The sequence below is a fragment of the Tiliqua scincoides genome, chromosome 7, assembly GCF_035046505.1.
Source record: "Tiliqua scincoides isolate rTilSci1 chromosome 7, rTilSci1.hap2, whole genome shotgun sequence".
In the NCBI taxonomy this organism is placed as follows: domain Eukaryota; kingdom Metazoa; phylum Chordata; class Lepidosauria; order Squamata; family Scincidae; genus Tiliqua; species Tiliqua scincoides.
Window position 1 is genome coordinate 52,326,559 of NC_089827.1, and position 20,078 is coordinate 52,346,636.

The 20,078-nt window shown below is 43.7% G+C and overlaps 1 protein-coding gene across 2 annotated transcripts in view; it reads right to left on the reverse strand.

The window, feature by feature from the left end:
- LARGE1 (LARGE xylosyl- and glucuronyltransferase 1) overlaps positions 1-20,078 on the reverse strand; it is a 389,408-nt gene that overhangs the window by 22,553 nt on the left and 346,777 nt on the right. For both annotated transcript variants that reach the window (XM_066633915.1, XM_066633917.1), the window contains exons 10-11: positions 16,024-16,179; positions 3,181-3,344 (exon numbers count right to left, since the gene is read on the reverse strand). In XM_066633915.1, coding sequence (XP_066490012.1) covers positions 3,181-3,344; positions 16,024-16,179 — 320 coding nt within the window. The remainder of the gene's footprint in view (positions 1-3,180; positions 3,345-16,023; positions 16,180-20,078) is intronic.

A 20,078-nucleotide genomic window follows, 5' to 3' on the forward strand; every position in this document is an offset into this window, starting at 1 on the left:
GAACCGAATGCAGGCAAAACTCATGATGGTCTCAGTGTGGCAGCTGGGGGGGACGGACGGACAGGTCCTGTGGAAACTCTATGAGCTTTTAGGGCACCTGACACAAAGATTGCCTGCAGGAACTGAAGCATATAAGGGTCCCCACCTATTTGACACTTGGTGCCCTGCCTGATTTTTTAAGGCCTGGGCAGGTTGCCAGTTCATTCACTATAACGGATTAGACCTATACAACCACTGTCACTGGCCTTGCCTAATAAGCAAGTGCTGGGACAATGGTGAGCTGCTGTCAAAACATTGACATCCTGTTGCAGAGAGAGAGAGAGAGAGAGAGAGAGAGAGAGAGAGAGCCCAGATTCAGTCTTTGCTCTCAGCTGAGTCCTAACAATCATATTACTCATTATCATAATAGTCTTCATCATCACCATTACCCCTGCCCTTTGGTGGTATAGCTGTGCTGCTGCCTGGGGCTCCTGACCTTGTTGTTGATGGAGGAATGTTGTGGCTGTTCTTCAAGGGTTTCCCCAAATGCAGTCCCCTTTTCCTACACAGTACAAATGAATGCACAGTTTTGTTTAATCAGCTGGTGTGGAGGAGAAGGGGACACTGCTCCAGGTGCTTCACATGCAGAAGGTCCCATGCTCAGTTCCTGGTATCTCCAGTTAAGAGGATCGAACAACTGGTGACAGGAAAAGCCTCTTCCTGGAGAGCTACTACTCAGGCAAGGGGATGATGTTGATTGAGACACACCAGTACACTGGCTCCAAACAAGGCAGTTTCCTTCACAGTACTCAGGGAAAGGGGGCAGCCATTAGGAAAACTGAGGAAGCTTTTGTCCCAGGGCCTGAGGTGGAACAGGGGAGATGGCCTCTGAGTCCCCCTTGAGGGCTTTCCCAATGAGCCTTTAGCTTCTGGTAGTCTGCTGCTCTCTAAACAGATTGCTGCTTTCTCTCTTTCTCATCATTTTGCATGTGAGCATGTATTTGTAGGTTCTAAAACGCAGCCTCGAAAGCCTTCACCCTCCAACCTGCTCAATTATATTCTGCAATCCTGCCACCGCAGTCACATCAGGAATGGAGTCCAAAACAAAATCTGAAGCATGCCAGCCTCGCCAACCCAGCCTTCTCACTCCATAGCATCCTTGGAAAGGACAGACACCGCATCCTCATGTATTATTGGTGTTTGGGCCTGTCCTTACCAATGACAATAATGCACAAAATGGGTGTAACGGCTGTGGGAGGAATTTAATAAAAAAACCGTTTAAAGAAGATTGCAGAAAAACAACCGAACAGCACAAGAGGAAATAAAATGGCTAAAAGCTTCTTTGGGTAGGGATATTATTTATTGATTTTAGCTGAAAGAGAGAATCTCTAACCCAAATCAACAAATAACAATAACATTCCACTGGTGTGTGGGAAGATTATTTTTTTCATTTGAGGCTGCCTTCTGAATAAAGATGGGCGCTCCCATCTATCAATACAACATGTGCCTGTGCCTGAATCCAAAAAGTGAAACAGATGCTCAGCAGCCGCACTGTGGCCAGAGAAATGGCAACGTGCTGCCGCTCGCTCCTTCGAATTAAAAATCCTGGAGGGAAAACAGACACCTGCTCGTTGGCTTTGCTAATTCATTGTGGCATTCGCACAGCACTTGAGGTTCTTTTCTTTTCCAACTCGAAAAGGTTTGCAAAAAGCCCAAGAAATGTTTCCTAAATTAAAAATCAATAGAACAGGCACTGGTGAACATGGTGCATGATGATGGCGCGTGCAGGACGGTTACGCTAAGACGGCAGCCAAATGGCGCAGGACTTTTTTTTTTTTAGCTTGTGCTCTTTTCTGCACAGTAAGTAGACATTTGCTCAGCCTGAATTCCAGCATCTCCCTGCAGAGGCACATTGACCTTTCTATGTAGTCAGCTGGTGCGACGGAGGTGTTGCGCATGTCTGTTGTTATGTTCTGCATGTGCTCTGCCTAATGCAGCACCAATTGTTTCTTTCTTTTGACAACACAAACATGTCTTTCCTGCTCAGAACTAACCCAATCAGTAGTCAGGAGAATGCTGCCTCCATATACAGGTTGGGCATCCCTGATGTTTGGGACCAAAAGTGCTTTCGCTGTCAGATATTTTTGAATACTTGTACATACATAATCAGAGATATTGGGGATGGGGTCCAAGTCTAAACACAAAATTCATTTATGTTTCATATACCCCTTATACACATAGCCTGAAGGCAATATTATACAATTTTAAAAATAATTTTGTGCATAAAACAAGGTTTACTCATAGAACACAGTCTGTGATTTTTGATATTGCTGTCATTTATTGGACTGTTTATGCCAATAAAGGTTAAATGAAATGAAAAGAAAAAAGTTTGTGATTTTATTTCTTTAGGCAAAACAGTAAGAAAAAAGTCATGTTGGTCAGAAAAGTTCTGTATTTTGCAATACTCTGTATTTTGGAATTCCAGATAAGGGGCGCTCAACCTGGGATAGAAGAATTGTGGTGCCAGTATACGTTTCGGATACTTTTTGGTTTTGGGTTTGATGCAAATCCTACCATTGGGGTATGACTTACTCAGGCTTGTGCCATGCAATAGCTTAAAAAAAAATAAGTACCATCACATCTGAGAGATAACTAAAAATTGCTAACTCAGTACAACCCCTGCTCAAAGAAAATTACAATGTGTTCCAAGCAGAAAACAGGAGCCAACATGGTGTACCAAGGAAAGTGCTGGCTGTTAGACACAGAACCAGTTTAGTAAGATTGGCCAAGATGAGTCAAAGCAAGTCAACGATGTCATATGATGCAAAAGGAGAGGGAACCAACAACAATTCCTCTTTGAGTCACCAATCAATGTTTTCCAAGTTCTTCTCTCTCCTCACTCATTGCCTAGCAATGGGTCAGGTACAATCAAGGTCTATCAGTCCAGTTCTGGGGGTGTCATTTTATATATCACATCTAGCCACTGAAGTTTCCACTCTGAACTCAATGCCCTATTTCTGGGTAGGGCAACTGTCAGTGCTTCAAAATAAAAAGAGATAACCACATCATTTATTATCCAGAGACCCAAACTGTCGTGTTTCCCATTGGTATATGACATCATGGCATCCTCTGGATCTCAACAGCAGAGACTAATTGCATTTTATTGAGTTTCCTTTGGGAAAAGGAAATGGGCTTCCTTACCTGTCCATGGACAGCTGAGCCACAAGGGTTACATCTGTGTTGTCTGGAGCAGATTCGTATTCATAGTGTAGAAAATACAAGTGAGTGCGATGGACAGTGAAACGCTCCCGCCGAAACTCGTAACACAAGTCGTCTTCATCCAGCTCAGATAGTTGTTTCTGAAGCTGCAGACAAATCATAGCCAAGAGGATAAACACCAAAGCTCTTTTACTAAGAAGTAACAGCCCCTTAAAAGTAGGATCCTATTAATACTATTTCAACTGCATTTGAGATGTATAATATTGTCTCCGATACCAAAGTCATACCACTTTAAGCCCCTAAAGCAAACAGAAGACAGTGCAACTTCACAAAATGCATAACTAACCTATGGCATTCATTATCCTCGGATGCCATAATGGTCACTAGAATACACGGCTTTTTAGAATCAATTTTGTAAGCTATAAATTCTTTTAATTAAACCAGAATTCAGGAGGAGAGCAAATCAGGGCAGAGCAAGCCAGGAGAGTACAGGAATGGAATGGAGAAAATCCTGTATTGGGGGGGGGGGGGAGAGGAAACAGAAGGTTTCAGAAGGGAAAGGGGATTTAAATCCCCTTACCCCTCCATAAGCCTCCTCTGCAATGGGTCTTTGTGCCAGTTATTTTGCTGGCGCAAGTCTGAGCAGAGAAAGGGGCAGGGAGGCTACCGCTGGAGGGGATAGGATTTGGCACACACTATTGTTGCTGGATCCACCCCCTCCTGCAGCCTTCCTGCCCCTGTTCCGGCCTTTCCCCACAGGCTTACCTGCTCCAGTGGGCAGCCAGCAATCTGGCAGTGTGCATGGGAAGGCTTTGGCGTTCTCGCTGGTGCTCTGGCAGTGGGCTTCTCTGCACTGCTGTAGCACAGTTTATGGCTGCATTGCAGCAGTCAGCGCTGGTGATACTGCCAGCGGGGTAGCTAAATAGAATTGGACTAATAGGATTGCACTTTACAAAAACACAGCATTATTTACATTATAGCCATTGCTACTGAGATGACCAAAGGTCCATCCAGTTTCCAACAGTGGCCTCTAGGAAGCGTAAAAAACTGTGAAGGTGACAACCTTCTGCTGTTGTCTGTCCCCATCACCTGGCATTTAGAGGCATACTGCCCCTGAATATGGGGGTTTATTTTGCTATTTGACACACTTATCCTCCTAGAATGAACTCATCCAATAAAAAGTCACTTACAGCACAAGCCTATCTTGCTCTGGAACAGGTAGACCAGGAGGCCTGCACTGTATCCAGTGCAAGGTAGGGCCCCAAAGTGGCTCAGCTAGAGGTAAGGGGGAACTCTTCCCCTTACCCCAGGGTAAGCCATTGCAGCTCCAATGGGTCCCCTCGGACTTGCGCCACCTCTTGAGGTGGCATAAGGCCAAGGAGAGCAGGGTGGCTTGGCACTGCTCCACGCTGCTCGGGAATGAGGGTTAGGATCTGGCATAAAAGTCAGATCCCATCCCTACCTCCTGCCCACCCCCGGGACTGCCCTCCACCCACCCTCCCCCTGACCCAGAGCGCCTCCTTCCCACCTACCCCAGCGCCTTGCATCGGCTGAGCTTGGCAGAAGCAGGGCTCCATACCCGAACTGGAGTAGAGGATGGATTCAGCCTCTGTGGACCGGCGTGTGTCCCTGTGCCAGTCCAGCCGACTCACGTGGAGGCACAAACGTGGTTTACGGCACGTTTGTGACTCTCCTGGGTGCAAGCTAGAATTGCACCCTTAAACGGTCACTGGGCTTCTAACATTTACCAACACCCTTATCTCATATGGCAAACGAGGTGAAATTATTTGCTCTGCATTCTTTTGAAAACTAGAATTTATTGTTTTCAGCTGGCAGATTTTTTTTTTTTAAAGTGAGAGCTCTCATTCTCATTGTATCCACAACTAAAATGCCCCTTTGCAGAGCTATAGAAATAACAATTGAAAAAAATTAATCAAGAAGGGGAAGAGTTTCTACTGTTGTCCAATGCAAATCTCAGGATGTATTTGCATACAAATCACTCCTCCGTCCTGTGACATAATTTGATTTGATGCCGTACATTTTTATCCTGCCTGCTGGATGAGATTTATTACTGCAATGTTCTAATTCTGGTTTTATTGTTTTAACTGTATTTTGAAGGTATCCTTATTATTCTCGACTCTGAAAACTTCTATAATTTGAAAAGCAGAACATGAATTCTCTAAACAAACAAATAAATAATCTGCTGTCTGGCAAAAAGTTATTCTAATCTGCTGTCTGGCACAAAATGTGCCAGTTCTATGGGATTTGTGAGTCTCCTGACTTTTATTTTAATTGAAAAGCCCAAACCCGAGCCCACTTGTTTTCCTTAGTAATTTTGGAAACAGAAAAATACTCTTTCTAAAAGAAGGCTTCAGAAAGTAAAAAAGGATCTTCTCACCGTGGAAATGGAGGTTGGTCTAACTTTACAGGGCCCATGTGCAAAATGTTTGATGGGACCACATTGCTGGCAGGAATTAAGGAAATGCTGCCTGAATCAGCAGCATTTCAAGCTTGCTGGCCTGGGTCTGCATAAAGGGTGCCGCTTATGTGATTTCTCTGACAATGAAGTCAATTGCAGGCCTGGCCCCTGTGCCAACAGCTCTGGATAGTGGGTGGAGGTGGCGGCGGCGGTGTGGCAGCTGGAGGCAGCGCTGCGGCAGGCGCACAAGTGCCGCCCCCACGGGGCCCACTGGCATGGCACCTGGGGCTTTGTCCCCCCTGCCTCCCCACTGAATGAATGACTCCCCAAGGTATCACTAGCGTGACATGCAGCTAAGCCCTGTGCCTGTTTATGCAGAAGTATGTTTCAAAGTGGGGCTGATTCCCAATAAGGCTGTTGGAAGAACTATGTGGTGGAAGCACTGGACTAAAGTGGGTTAGAAATAATCCCAGAGGAGGCAGCAACCACATGGAACTCATGGAGAAGGTTCTTGGTGGCTGCCCCAAAGCTTATTAAACTCTCTTTCCTGGAAACAAATCAGCAAAGCCTGAGTATCCTCTGTGAGCCTTATATATATATAAGCCTGAGTATCCTCTGTGTCCCTTATATATATATAAGGGACATTTATATAAGGGACATATATATATGGGACATTTAGAAAAGGGAGTTAAGTGGATAAGGGTGCAAGGTTGGATTTTAACATGCATTAGGTTTTTCTAATTGGCTGTTATCTGTACGTTTTAAATATATTGTTCCCTGGCTTGGCATCTCTGAGATCAGACTTAGTATGCAATTAAAAATGAACCAAGAAGCCCTCCTGTGGCATGTACGTCATCTGTCTGGAAAACGGTTTCTCATTCTGTGTCAGTTCCTGCCTCCTCTATTGCTTTTCTCTCAGAGGACAGAGGTACATCCTTACCCAAAGTTTTCTGCAGCAATTAGCATTTTGCTACATTCAAAGGAGATGCAAACTACATCTTTGCTCCACAGACATTGCTCTTCATCCCTCCTCACGATAGTCCTTGTGTTGGCCCTGGGTCTTTCCTTTCTTCCCTTTTACACCAACTACAGGCAAAATATCTATATTCTTTAAATGAGGTTGAGAGCCCATCAAAATTAATATGCACATCAATGCTTAAATCTTATCAAATCACACTGCCCTGCAGAACGCAATTGTGTAGGAACGCATTTTAAGACATTCTGGCACTCAGCTGAATGTTCCTGGATCGTGGTCCTCAGTGGTCATTTTTTTTTCTCCCTTTCTTCTTTTTAATTATAAGAAGATCCTTCAAGTCCTCTTCTTTCAAGACAAGAAGCATTGCTTCTTAATTGGGTCTTTACACTGAGGGCATCCATCCTGAAACCAAGTCAGAGGGAAGGCAATACTAGGAAACAAAGTTTCCTGTTAGGAGAGGAAGAGGAATGGAGTTTTAAAAAAGGAGGCATGGCCAACAGGAACAGTTAAGCAGCTCACAGGCAGTGGAGCAAAAATCTTCAGCGTATGCACCTCTTCTCACCCGCCCCGCCCACCCATGGCCCCCTTGGTGGGCATTTCTGACTCAGCCCCACTGATAAGTGTGTTCTGCATTAGCATTCCAGTCCTGCAAATTCTTAGGAAAAGCAATATTCTCCCCATCAAGTTGTGGCCAAACTGATTTCAAAAGAAAAAGCCAACATTTTTACATTTTGGAGTTTCATCGTGGAAAACCATCACAACATCATTCATTTCATTTTCCCCAAAGCACAAATAATGGAGTTTTAAATAAAGCCAGAAATTAGTAGATGAAACGTCTTAATTCCCTTTCCCTTTTCTTCCTTGGAAAGACATTAAAATTCCACTTATCGGTTCTATTCATCAGCCTAAATAGGAGTGGTTTAAAAGAGCTGTACCACACCACTGAGATATCATAGTATCTTCCTTTAATTTCACAAATAGCCAGACTGTAAGTTTGTAATTGCAAAGCAGCCATTATCCAGGTAGCACTGAGCGATTATCAGATTACTTCAGGCTTCTAAACTAAAAGGATACAACAACATACCGTAGATACTCGTCCATAAGTTGACCCCACAAATAAGTCGAGGGCAGGTTTTGAACCCACAATCATGGAATTTTCTATGACCCTCGGATAAGTCGGGGATTAAACTTAGGGGGGTGTCTGACTATAGTTTTGTCTGATTTTACCAGAGGCCAGATCCTGAAAAATAACCTACCACTAATTGTTACCTAAGAACTGTAGTCTCTAATTTATTAAAAGCACAGTAAAAGATCATAAGATACATTTTTATTCTTTTTTAAATTCTGGTCTTAACCACCTTTTTGTAAACACTATCATAGTAAGTGCACTGTAAACAACATACCAGTGGTTCCCAAGCTGGTATTCATGTACTCCCAGGGACACTCAACAGGACCTTTAGGGGTACTTGAAAAAGAATGGAATAATGGCAGAAAAAGGCAGGCCGTGCTCCAGAATGCCTTGCAAGGCAGGAAGGGAGGTAGCTAGTTGACTGTGAAAGCCCCACCAATAGCTAGTTTTTGGTCATCAATTCATGTATGAACCAGTGATTGAAAACCAGCACAGTAAAAAAACTGAAACATAATATGGAAAGTGATCAAAAACCAGAATTTCTCAGCACACTTCTGGTGCAAAACAGTGCAAAGGCAGAGTCTTCTGTTCTTCAAACAGATAAAAAGAGAAATATATGATGAATACATGAAGTCTGGGCTTTCATATGGAGGAGATGAGGGCTTGTCTTACTAATTACAAACATTTTGTTAATAGAAAGGCTACAATTTATGGAAATAGGCTGCCAAGGGATATGCAAGTGAAAAAGGTTGAACCATGAATCAGATCCACCTTTAAGGTGTCTGGTGTGTTAAGCCGGAAGCTCTACATACAACATAGAACCCATAACACATAACTGGGAGTGTGCAATTCAATTCACAGCAGAGAGTTGAGCTATTTGCAACCCTTTTTACTCAGAAGTAGACATACTGCTTTCCATGGGTGTTATTCTTAAGTCATGGTGCACTGAATTGTAGCCTGGGAAGGAGGGTCCCATCCTGGTGTTTCAAAAAACAGACCTGCTTTACAAGCATTTCCAAGCAGAACCAGAACCAGGTTGAAGCAGAAGGAAGGAGATTAAAAGGTTAACTTTGGCTGGAATTTCCCAGTTCGCAGAATATCAACGATCTCTGCCCTGCCTGCCTGGTGCCTGCCTGCTGCTTGAGAAAGGAAATTGTTCAGAGTGGAAAGGCTCTGCCCTCTGATTGACCCGGAGATCAAGCGAAGTGATAATTGGAGCTTGATTACTTGGCAAAAATTTCATGTACTATACGTATCTATGGTAATTATGAGTTATGGAATAACGCCATGGACTAAATTATGTTTCTGATTACTGTGGAGAAGTGGGGCAAAGAAAGAGCATATTTTATGTTCTTGTATTTTAACAGAAAAAATTAAAAGAAAAAACAGAAAAACAGAAAAAACAGAAAAATTAAAAAATTAAATGCCAGAAAGGTAAAAGTGCAGGTCTAATGTTGATGTGACATTTCTCCAATGGAAATGTTATGTTCTGGGCTAGGGATGGTCAGTTCTGAATTTGCAGGGCTGCTCTTTTCTCCAGACAGTGTCACAGAGATGTATTTTGTTACTCCATTAGTGATCTGGCTCTTTCAAAAGGGTGGTGCCATTGCACGTGGTCAGCATCTTACTTATAAAGCACATGCATTCAGGCATAGTCAGGGCATTATATAGATAACACAGATGCAATGTCAAAGTGGAAAATATCACTTTTTGTTATTGTTTGATAATTTTTTCCCCTTGCAAATTGTAGTAGGTGCACAGTTTTTACCCAACCTTGATTCAAATTGGTAGATCCACCAAGGGCAGTATAAAACTGCTTTTGGGTTCAGATTCAGCCAGGGAGTTGTCTGCAGTGTAGTCTGGGGCAAAGCTGGGAAGAGAAGGGAACCTTTATGTAACCTGGAAGTGGGTCTTTCAGGGCTAAAAACAGTTGTAGAGACTTGGAAATGGTGTGGTTTGACCATGAAGAGGTAGGAATCCCGATTTTGGCACTTTTTAGTGTGTTTAAAAGGATTTAAAATTGAGCCCTGGTATCCGCAGATTCTGTATCTGTGGATACTGGGGTCCCACTGTATTCCAAGGGTCAAGTAAAAAACCATCAGGGGGGAAGGCCCATCAAGTGTAAATACATTTCTTCTCATCCTCTGCAGCAGTGATTTTCAATCTTTTTCAGCTCACGGCACACTAAGAAGGTACTAAACTTGTCACGGCACACCATCAGGTTTTTGGCAATTGACAAGGCACACCATGCTATTGGTGGGGGCTCACATGCCCCAATGGCCCTACTAATAAGTGACCCATCCTCAAACCTCTGTGGCACACCTGCAAACCATTTGTGGCACACCAGTGTGCCATGGCACAGTGGTTGAAAATGGCTGCTCTACAGCTATTTTCTCTTTAAAGAGGCACAGGCAGTGAATGCTTCCTTTAGACTCTGGATGTTATGCATTCTGGGAAATAAAAGGCAGTATTAATAAGGTGCATGAAGTATGAAACAAAAAAAAATACCAAAGAGAGAAATTTAAAAAAATGAAAACCAAAAAGAAACAAGTGAGAAATCTTAAAAAACCCAACAAACAAAAGACTTTTCTGCATACTTTGGGCAGAAAACTGGGCCTATGATCCAACTTCAGATCAAAGGAACTAGTCCTTGAGGTGGGCCTAGACAGACAATAACATGGCAATTGCTCCTTGCCATCTACCATAAACCCCTTAATTCACAAAGCGAAGTGGAGATGTCCATGCATTATTATTTCTGCCTCAAATCTAGCTGCCTGCTCACACTGCAAATTGAACGGCAACAATATTAAATGTTATGTGTCGTGCACCTCAAGATGCCAGAGCCCCAAGAACTCTGCCTGCAAGGGTCCATCTCCTGTTGATTCTTCCGAGCCTTTCAAAATTCTCTGGAGCAGCTTTACAGCATTTGCTTTTTGACACACTATAGCCAGGCTCCAAAGAACTGCACAGCTAGTTCCAAAAGCCTGAAGACATCTTGGCTTCCCCCCAAAAACTGCAGCGCCTTGTGCCACATGACACACCACTTTCAACACAGAGAGGAGATTTGAAAAGCACACTGTGATATGGCAGCAGGGATTATCTTGTTCAAAGGGGAACAAAAGACTGTTTCCTACTGGCATGCCCTTGGGCACACCTAAACCTCTTTGGATTTGGTCAGAGACTTCTTGTGGCCAAATGTGGTACTTACTCCCCAGATGCACATGCCCTAAGGTACAGCCTACAGTTTCCCACTTTGGAGTACTCCAGCATTTAATGACCACTGAAGCTGGAAACAGCAGCTGCTATAACATTAAGCAACACACATAGCTATAAGGCCCTGCTATTTGGGTCTACTTGCTGTCCTAAATGATCACTCTCCAACAGAAAGTAAGTTTTGAGTTCTTTTTTATGCTAAAACTTCAGTTCCAAGAAGAAGAAAGACTTAGGACAGTAGTGCACAAAGTTGCGACCACAGTTCTCCAAAAATGCAGTCCCTGTCCGGACAAAAGCTTTTTGTTCTGCTTCCATGCAGCCTGTCTTCCAGGTAGATCTGGAACACTCTGAACACTCTGAGATGTTGTGTCTGTTGCCTGGTGTCCCAGAAGGCTGCACAACAAGATGTCTGAGCAGATGTGACTGCCAGAGCATCCCAGTGTCCAGATCTACCAGGAGGACAAACTGCGCAGGAGTGGAAAAAAAAGGTTCGCTCACTGGGTGGACAGATCTGCCCAAGCACTGAAACCAGACCCCGGACCTGGGTTCACATAGTCCTACCTTGGGATAATACTGCTTTGCATTTGCATAGCGCTTTGAGCGTTCAAAGAGCTTTGTTGCAAAAAACCATGTTGTAGTCCTTACAACAACTTTTCAGAGGAAGTAAACATGATTATCCTCATGCCACAGCTTGAGAACCAAGGCTGAGACAAAGTGATTTGCCTAAGGAGACTAATGGCCCAATCCACTTGTGCTGGTGAAGCACATGCTCCGCTGTCACATGCCATTGCAAAATCTCCATAAAGTGCTTTGCAAAAGTGCAGCTTCCAGAATGAGATGTGTGCCTCCCTCTTTCATACCTGCAATACTCTTTTGGGTGGTGGGGGGAAGCAGACCCCACCATCCAAACTCATGTGCCTTAAACTCCAGTTGCACTAAGGAGGATGAAAGGTTCCTTAATGCCAGGATATTCATCTCCCTCCTTCGCAACTCAGCACTAGAAAAACTAAATCATAAACAAGAAGAGAAAGAATTTACAATAATGACAGTAGCTGCATGTCACCAAGGAGCTGCCATCAATGAACATTTCCAGCAACTCAGCTCCACAGTCAAGTATGCCAAGTTCTTGGGTTTCTTTCATTCAAATCAAGGCCATCTGTGCACTTGTCGCATAATGCCTTGTTCCAGTAAGCTCGGAGGATTTGCTTTCCAAGACATTTCAGCACATCAACCTCCACCCCTCTGAATCTCCTTGAACAGAGTGAGAATCAGGTAGTGGCAATTTCACAGTGAGATGCAATTCAGTTTTTGAATTACAGTTTTTGAATTGGACTTCCTTGCAGAGCCCCCATTTCCAGGGTTCAGTGTCTTACAAATCAAGTCCCTGGCCACTTTAGCATCTGGGCATGACCTCCTTCAATGCCACCCACACCCTCTGAATAATACTGTGCCAGAGGTCATAACACTGGCAAAACCACTGAAATCCAAATCAGGGGGAAAATTGCACAAAAAAAGAAACCACAAGCACGTAGTAGGCAAGTGCATTAGATCCAGGAGAAATTTGTTACTCTGCATACAGAAACCAGAGCATACGGAAGAAGTTATAAATCCAGTTTATGCTCACTGTAATGCCTCTACTGAACACTAGTATGGTGTAATGAGGCCAAAGCATAACTGAGGGCAGTATAAAACCTATTGAATGGCATTAGCTACTTAATGGATATTTGCATTCCAAACAAGCTCTCTTAATTACAAATTAAATTCTAAATGCAATACCTGTAATAACATAAAGCTGCTCAGTTGTAATAGCGTACATATTGAAATGACCCCTTGAGGGTGAATTCAGATGCAGCCAGATTGTGATAGACAGGCACAAGCCATTGATTGGGTAAACAACGAAAGCTGCCATTCAAACAACGTTGGAACAATCAGAGGCAGAGTTTTTAAGGTTCTGTTCTACCCTTTGCCTTTGGGTAGGGCCAGCCTGCCCACTGGGCAAAGGTAGTGTTTTTCTCCTGGCACCAACACTGTCAGCTAGTCCGAGGGAACAGTCTCAATTGTTCCCAGCAGCCTCCAAGTCTCCTTTCTCTCCTGAACTAATTATATTATCTTCCACACCCAAAATGGATCACTCTGGCATATTTGGAAAAGGGAAAAAAAAACTTACGTCTGCTATAGAAACATACTATAATCAGGTCGCATCTTACGCAAGGGTTAGGTTCTGAAGTCAAAACATAAGCGGAAAATTGTGTACAGTCGAAACTACCTTAAAGCTGAAAAATGCATATTGCCTAAAACAGGGGCGTCAGACTCATTTCATATAGTGAACCAAAGAGCTTTCATTATGCTGGATGAGGGCTGAAAGTGATATCATTAAGCAAGTAGTGATGTAATTAAGCAGGTACTTTTCCTCACTCATTAGCTCATTAGCAACTCATTAGCTGCAAATACTGTAACAGAAGAGAAAATACGCAAATATTGATAATATTGTCAAGACACGGGAGAGTCCAATTATCATGTGGGCTGCCCTTTCAGCAGTGACACCTCACCACAGTTCAGCAGCTGAGAGCGGCTGAAGGTGGTGCTGAGAGAGCCCAAGGGCCAAATAAAGAGCTTCCAAGGGCCACATCCAGCCTATGGGCCTTGTGTTTGATACTCCTAGGCTAAAAGCTAACATCACACTATGAGAGACATGTGGGAACTGAGACAACTGAGGGATCAGCTGATTTGTTCTCCCATCCCATGCTCACTATTAATTAGATTAAGCTTAGAGATAGTGACTAACCCAAGGTCATCCAATGGTTTCATGGCCAGAATCAGCGTTCCCAGTCCACGTCAGACACCGTAATCTCTACACTTCACTGACTCTCTGTGTCATGAACGTAACAAATAACACTTCCAAATTATCATGAATATTTGAACAGCTATGTACGCATTTTGGGGTGTCTACATCCTTTTCGCATAGGGGCTTCCTCCCTCCCTCCCTCCCTCCCTCCCTTCTTAATTGCTAACATTGATAGTGGTTCTCGAATTTTCTTTTTCGCTTTGCTTTGAGAGACATAATTTAGATATGTGAATGAAATCCTCCCTCCATCATTTTAAACAAATGAATACTGCATATACAAGGAACACACCTGTTTAAAAATATCTTTGCATTTCAATGAAAAGGACCACTTCCTTAGATGGATTTGAATTGCAAGTTCTGTTCTCCTCGTTCTAAACACTGCTATTGTATTTCTTAGGGACATGGAAGGAGGATAAATTCTGCATCTAGCTATTACTGAAAAAAACTATCTGTAATTTTACACAATCTCACACAATAATTGCACCTTCAAAATGCTACCCCATTATATGCCTTGTGATAGATAGGCAGAAATACAAAGACATGCAACTTGCAAAAATATGACTAGGTACTTCCATGTCTATCATTTCAAAATCATAGATTATTATAGTTGGAAAACACTTTACAAGTCCAATATATTTTCAGCGACATTCCTAGTTCAGGCATTCGTTGATGAAAGTGTCGACCCAATATGCAGCGGCAGTAAAGAAGGCCAATTCTATGCTTGGGATCATTAGAAAAGGTATTGAGAACAAAATAGCTAATATTATAATGCCGTTGTACAAATCGATGGTAAGGCCGCACCTGGAGTATTGTGTCCAGTTCTGGTCGCCGCATCTCAAAAAGTACATAGTGGAAATGGAAAAGGTGCAAAAGAGAGCGACTAAGATGAATACTGGGCTGGGGCACCTTCCTTATGAGGAAAGGCTACGGCATTTGGGCCTCTTCAGCCTAGAAAAGAGGCACCTGAGGGGGGACTCTCACATAACACCAGAACCAGGGGACATCCACTAAAATTGAGTGTTGGGAGAGTTAGGGCAGACAAAAGAGAATATTTCTTTACTCAGTGTGTGGTTGGTCTGTGGAACTCCTTGCCGCAGGATGTGGTTATGGCGTCTGGCCCCTTTAAAAGGGAATTGGACAAGTTTCTGGAGGAAAAATCCATTACGGGTTACAAGCCATGATGTGCATGTGCAACCTCCTGATTTTAGAAATGGGCTATGTCAGAATGCCAGATGCAAGGAAGGGCACCAGGATGATGTCTCTTGTTATCTGGTGTGCTCCCTGGGGCATTTGGTGGGCCACTGTGAGATACAGGAAGCTGAACTAGATGGGCCTATGGTCTGATCCAGTGGGGCTGTTCTTATGTTAAGTGAAACAGTACATGGATTGCATGCAAGCCCCACGTAAATCCTCAGCATCTCCATGGATCTAAGACAGTTTTCTCAACATTTGTCCCCTGCTGTGCCACTTCGCATGGTCTACCTATTGGAAGGACCACTGGAAGAAACAGGCAATGTCATTGCCGTTTACTTCTGTATTGGGAGACCAGGCACAATGCAACAAACACTGGTGAGAGGCTCAGGGTGGATAGGAGGGCTTTTTTGAGCACACAAGAAGTGCACAATGGAGCTCTGCCCACCCTCTAACTCTCCTATTGCTGCTTGTCACATTGCATTGCTGGTCTTGCTGCCAGTCCTCAGGGGTCTGGGTGTCCCACTGGACACCACCTTGAGTACCACTGGTTGAGAAATGCTGATCTAAGATGGAGCTGGAAAAGATGTTAGGACTTTGGTAGCTGCTCTTCAAAGGCCTTGAAGAGCTGTTCCATAGGCCAATAGTCTGACCAAGTTTCATATATACCCTGAAGATAATGCTTTTCTTGTTAAAATTATGATATAATGTCCAGTATCTGCAAATGTGTAAAGTTATCTCCTGACAGCCAAGAGGGAGGAAAAAGTAACTGATGGACCAAAGAACTTACAATCCTTCACTCAGGGACAGCTGTGATTGCCAATTCTGATGGAAGCTGTTCTAGGATATTTGTTCCCTCCAACATAATGCAATATCATAAAGCCAAGCAGACTCTATTAAACTCCCCAGGATTGTATTCAACAGACACCTGGAGATCAGTGCTGATTCCGGGAGACTCCAGGACAATCCTGGAGGGCTGGCAACACAAAAGAGAACTCCCAGTGTGCTCACCAACGCCCTTCCCAGTGTGAAACCATGTGCTTCCAACTTACATTTTCACTGTTGATATCAGTCTCGCTGGGGCAGCCGAAGAGTTCCCGCCTTAACAAGTTGCCATCATACTCCAGGAATGTCAAGTAGAGGTTGCGGAAAAACTCAACATGCTTGTTCTTGACTCGCAGCTTTTTGGGGGAGTTCCAATGGATCACCTAGCAGAGAAAGTAAAGAGAACATATCCAGTCTTCATTCCTGCCATCTTTCAGTATCGCTATAGTTGTTGCCATCATAATAATTTTTCCTTCTCTTTTCTCAGTGCTGGCACGACAAGGAGACTTTAAGTGGGGACGTAATTCCCATAGTTACTCTTAATTCAAAGACATAGGTGACAATTAAGAAAAAAAACCACGCTAGCAAGTAGGGGTGTTGGATGCACTCTGTCTTACAACCCTGCATCGTGGCCAAAGTCCACAATGTTCATGCTACATTGTACATTAATAGATTGCCTTGTTAAAGCACGCAAGCTGCCGAGGCTTTCTTCAACAGAGGTGAGTCCATTTAAAAGGCGTCACCTCATTAGTTTTTTTTTGTTCCCCCTGGACCCAACCTGCCATTTATCCTATTTGGGCAGTGGAAACGGAAGATGATAAATGGATGAGATTGAAGGGCCCTGAGGAAAAAGCAGCAAGGATCAAAAAGTGACAGACTGGAACAAATTCATTTATGGAAATTCCATCTGAAGCATAAAAAAGGGGGGGGGGTCTTCTTATTTCAACCAATAACTTCTATGAATTCCAATGAGGAGGGGGTGAGTGTGAAAGGGGGTTGCAGGGTAAGAGAGAGGATTTCCTGGGAACTCTTCCAAACTTCTGGAGCCTTGTGCATCATTTAAAAAAAATTATTTGACGGTGCAGTGGCACTCTGAGCTGCAAATAATATCTGTTCCCCCAACTTGCCAAGTGCTGACTAAGCAGCGGTTACAGTACTGCATCCCTTGCAAATTTCCTTTAGGCACTAATGAATGCGTAAATATTACCCTCCTTCCTTAGGCAATGATACCAAGGGGTTCAGAGGGCCAAACCTGTGGTGAGGAGAAACCAACTGCCAAGGGATAAAGTGAACTACATAAACAAACACAACACTTAGAAAGAACAGCTGAACTCTGAGAAAAAAAAATGAACTTGCATAAGCTGCAGGCAGCACTAAAGAAGGATGGTGGTTAAGTCTATTATTGCTTGTAAAAAGTGGTGCTTTCTGTTGCTCGTGCAACGCTTCTAGTTTCAGTTCAGAAATATCATGCCTCTGTGTCGTACAGTGAAATGTTCATGTAATAAAGGACAGTGGAAAAGCTTGTTGCCAATCTGAACTACATTCACATCCTTCAGTGAGATTCCTCCCTGGTGAAAATAAGACTCACCATCTTTAGGCCATTGCATGAAAAGCAGAGACTGCTAAAGCATTACTAAAATGATGCTGCCTTCCTTCGCCCCATAGTGGAAGCACAAAAAAATAAGTTAATGCAAGCCATAAAGCAAAGAATAGTTTAGCCAGAGTTAAACAGCTCTAGAGGGATGTAAGTAAGTGCTTTTGCCTAAATGGCGGAAGCTGAGAATTATTGATCAGCTGGAAAAAAAAATTACACGATTTTAACAGAACTCAAAGAAGAAAGGAGTTAGGGAAAAGTAAGAAAATTGCTGTCATTTCAGGTTTTAATACTCCAAACCTGAGGATAATTTCCTTTTGAAATTCCCTCTATACACCCTCACTGACTGCCTCCAATTCTCAACCTGGAATCCTGAACTGTGCCATTTACTACTGCTAGTTATAAACAAAATATCTGATCCCTGCATCCATCTTTTTAACGAGCAATTTCCTGTAACTGTGTATGAGGCCTCAGTTCTGCAAAAGAAGGCCAGGGAACCTTTTTGTTCAGGACCTTGGATGTGCTTGGCCTGGATTTGCCAAACACTGCAGGAAAACTGGCAAGCATTAAGGTACATTAAGGCCATCAAAATCAAGGTTTGCACAATGCCAATATCAGCTGGGCCTCTCCATTCTCAGCTTCTTGCATCTGCACAGCAGGTCAATACATAATAATTTATTTATTCTGAAGACCCAGGGGGTTGAGCAATGTTTTCCCACCTCAGAACTCACCCCAAAATTCTCCAACACCCCTAAAAAGGAGGAAGGGTGAGCTGGGATTGCATACTTGTTTTTGAAAGCAGGGTGAACTGCCTAAGGATGACTGCCCTTCTGGCAGCTGGATGTGAGAGACTGCATCTTCCATCTGCCTAAGGGCATGTTTTACTACAGGGACCAGGTAGTTAGTAACTGTTTTTTATTTCTTTTGTACTGCCTCTCATCACAATTGTCTTTTCCTATTTTGTGCTTTGTCTTTTTTTCTTCAATAAATGGTTTTCTGTATTTGAAAAGCATCTTGCCTGCCTGGTAAAAGACAACAGCGAAGAGCACTTTGTCCTCAACATCCAATAGATGACTTGGACCAAGTGCTACTACTGGGAGGGGGGAGGGAGAAAGCGTATGTGCATGGAGGAGGAGGCAGAAGAACAAGGGGCTAACAAACCAGTTGGCATCTATTTCTCTTTTTTAGCAATAGACTTGAGTGCTGAGGACTGCCTAAGACTGCAATCCTATGCACACTTTCCTGGGAGTAGGCCCGACTGAACACAGTGGGATTTACTTCTGAGTAGTCCTGCATAGGATTGGGCTGTAAGTCAGCAATTTTCAGTCTTTTTCATCTCACAGCACACTGACAAGGCACTAAAAGTGCCAAGGCACACCATCAGTTTTTGGACAATTGACAAGGTACATACACCATGTTGCTGGTGAGGGGCTTACATCTCCCAACTGCCCTATTAATAAAGGACCCTCTCCCAGAGCACACCTGCAGACCTCGTCTGATCTTGGAAGCTAAGCAGGGTCAAGCCTGGTTAGTACTTGGATGGGAGACCGCTTGGGAATACCGGGTGCTGTAGGCTTATACCATAGTCTTTTGAGACTGAAGGTTGCCAACCAATGTGCCACAGTACATTGGTTGAAAATCTAGGTCAATGGGCTACTCACACACTGGAAAGGCTTTAAAGCCTTTCTCTGGTGGCACTGAATCCACCCCACAGGGTCAGGCTGGGACATCACAATGACTGTGAGGACAGATGGCAATGGCATGTACTCAGTGTTCTCTTGAGGAACTTGAGAGGAGGCATGGGAAATGTGAAGCGTGGGGTTGTCCACCTGTCTTATTTTATTTGTAACTTTTCATGTTTGGCACCTTAAAGGTTACATACTGCTTAAAGGTTACATACTACCTCTTTCCAGTTTCCCTTGTGTGGTCAGACTCTGTTGAAATGACAGACTTTGTCACAGATCAGAGAAGACAAAAGGGAGATAATCCTGGTGTGGAATGGGTGGAAGGGAAGAAAGCAAAACGAATGAGCATGTGAGCTGGAGGATCCTTAAAGAATAATTTATGTAGGCGAATTCGTTCAAGGTTTGAAGCAGATGTCGCTGGGAGTCACAGCTCTCTTGCTATGTTAATGTGGATGTAGTTCACAGGAGAACAACCTTGGACACTTCACAAGAAGGGGGAGGAAGCCCCTTGAGTTTGTCAGCCAGCAGTTAAAACCAGATAGGCTCAAGCCCACATTTTCATGCCTCTCCAATGGCATCTGGGATGACAGCACAGGGAGAAGTGGGGTGGTTCAACTCCTTGACTCTGTTTTGGGGCCTTGGAGGAGATGGAGGGCATGCAGTGGTGATACTGGCTCCTGTGCTTCCCTGGGTCAGGACAACAAGATGCCCCCCCACCCCCACCCCCAGGTATGGCCTCCCTAGACAGCCTAACCATGACAACCACCACAACTGGTAACCTGTTTAGCCTGAGGAGTCATATACCCTTCCAAAGGAAGAGGGCTTACTTATGAGAAAAACAAGCAAAGGAGATAGCTATAATACTCACACTGGAAGAAAGCAGGGCCCAGGACATGGCTCATATTCACAGAATCCATCATGTACCCATTACTCTTTCAGCTGCCATGATCCGTCCTCTAGTCTGAAGTGCTTTCAGAACACCAATGAAATGAGTCAGCTGAGC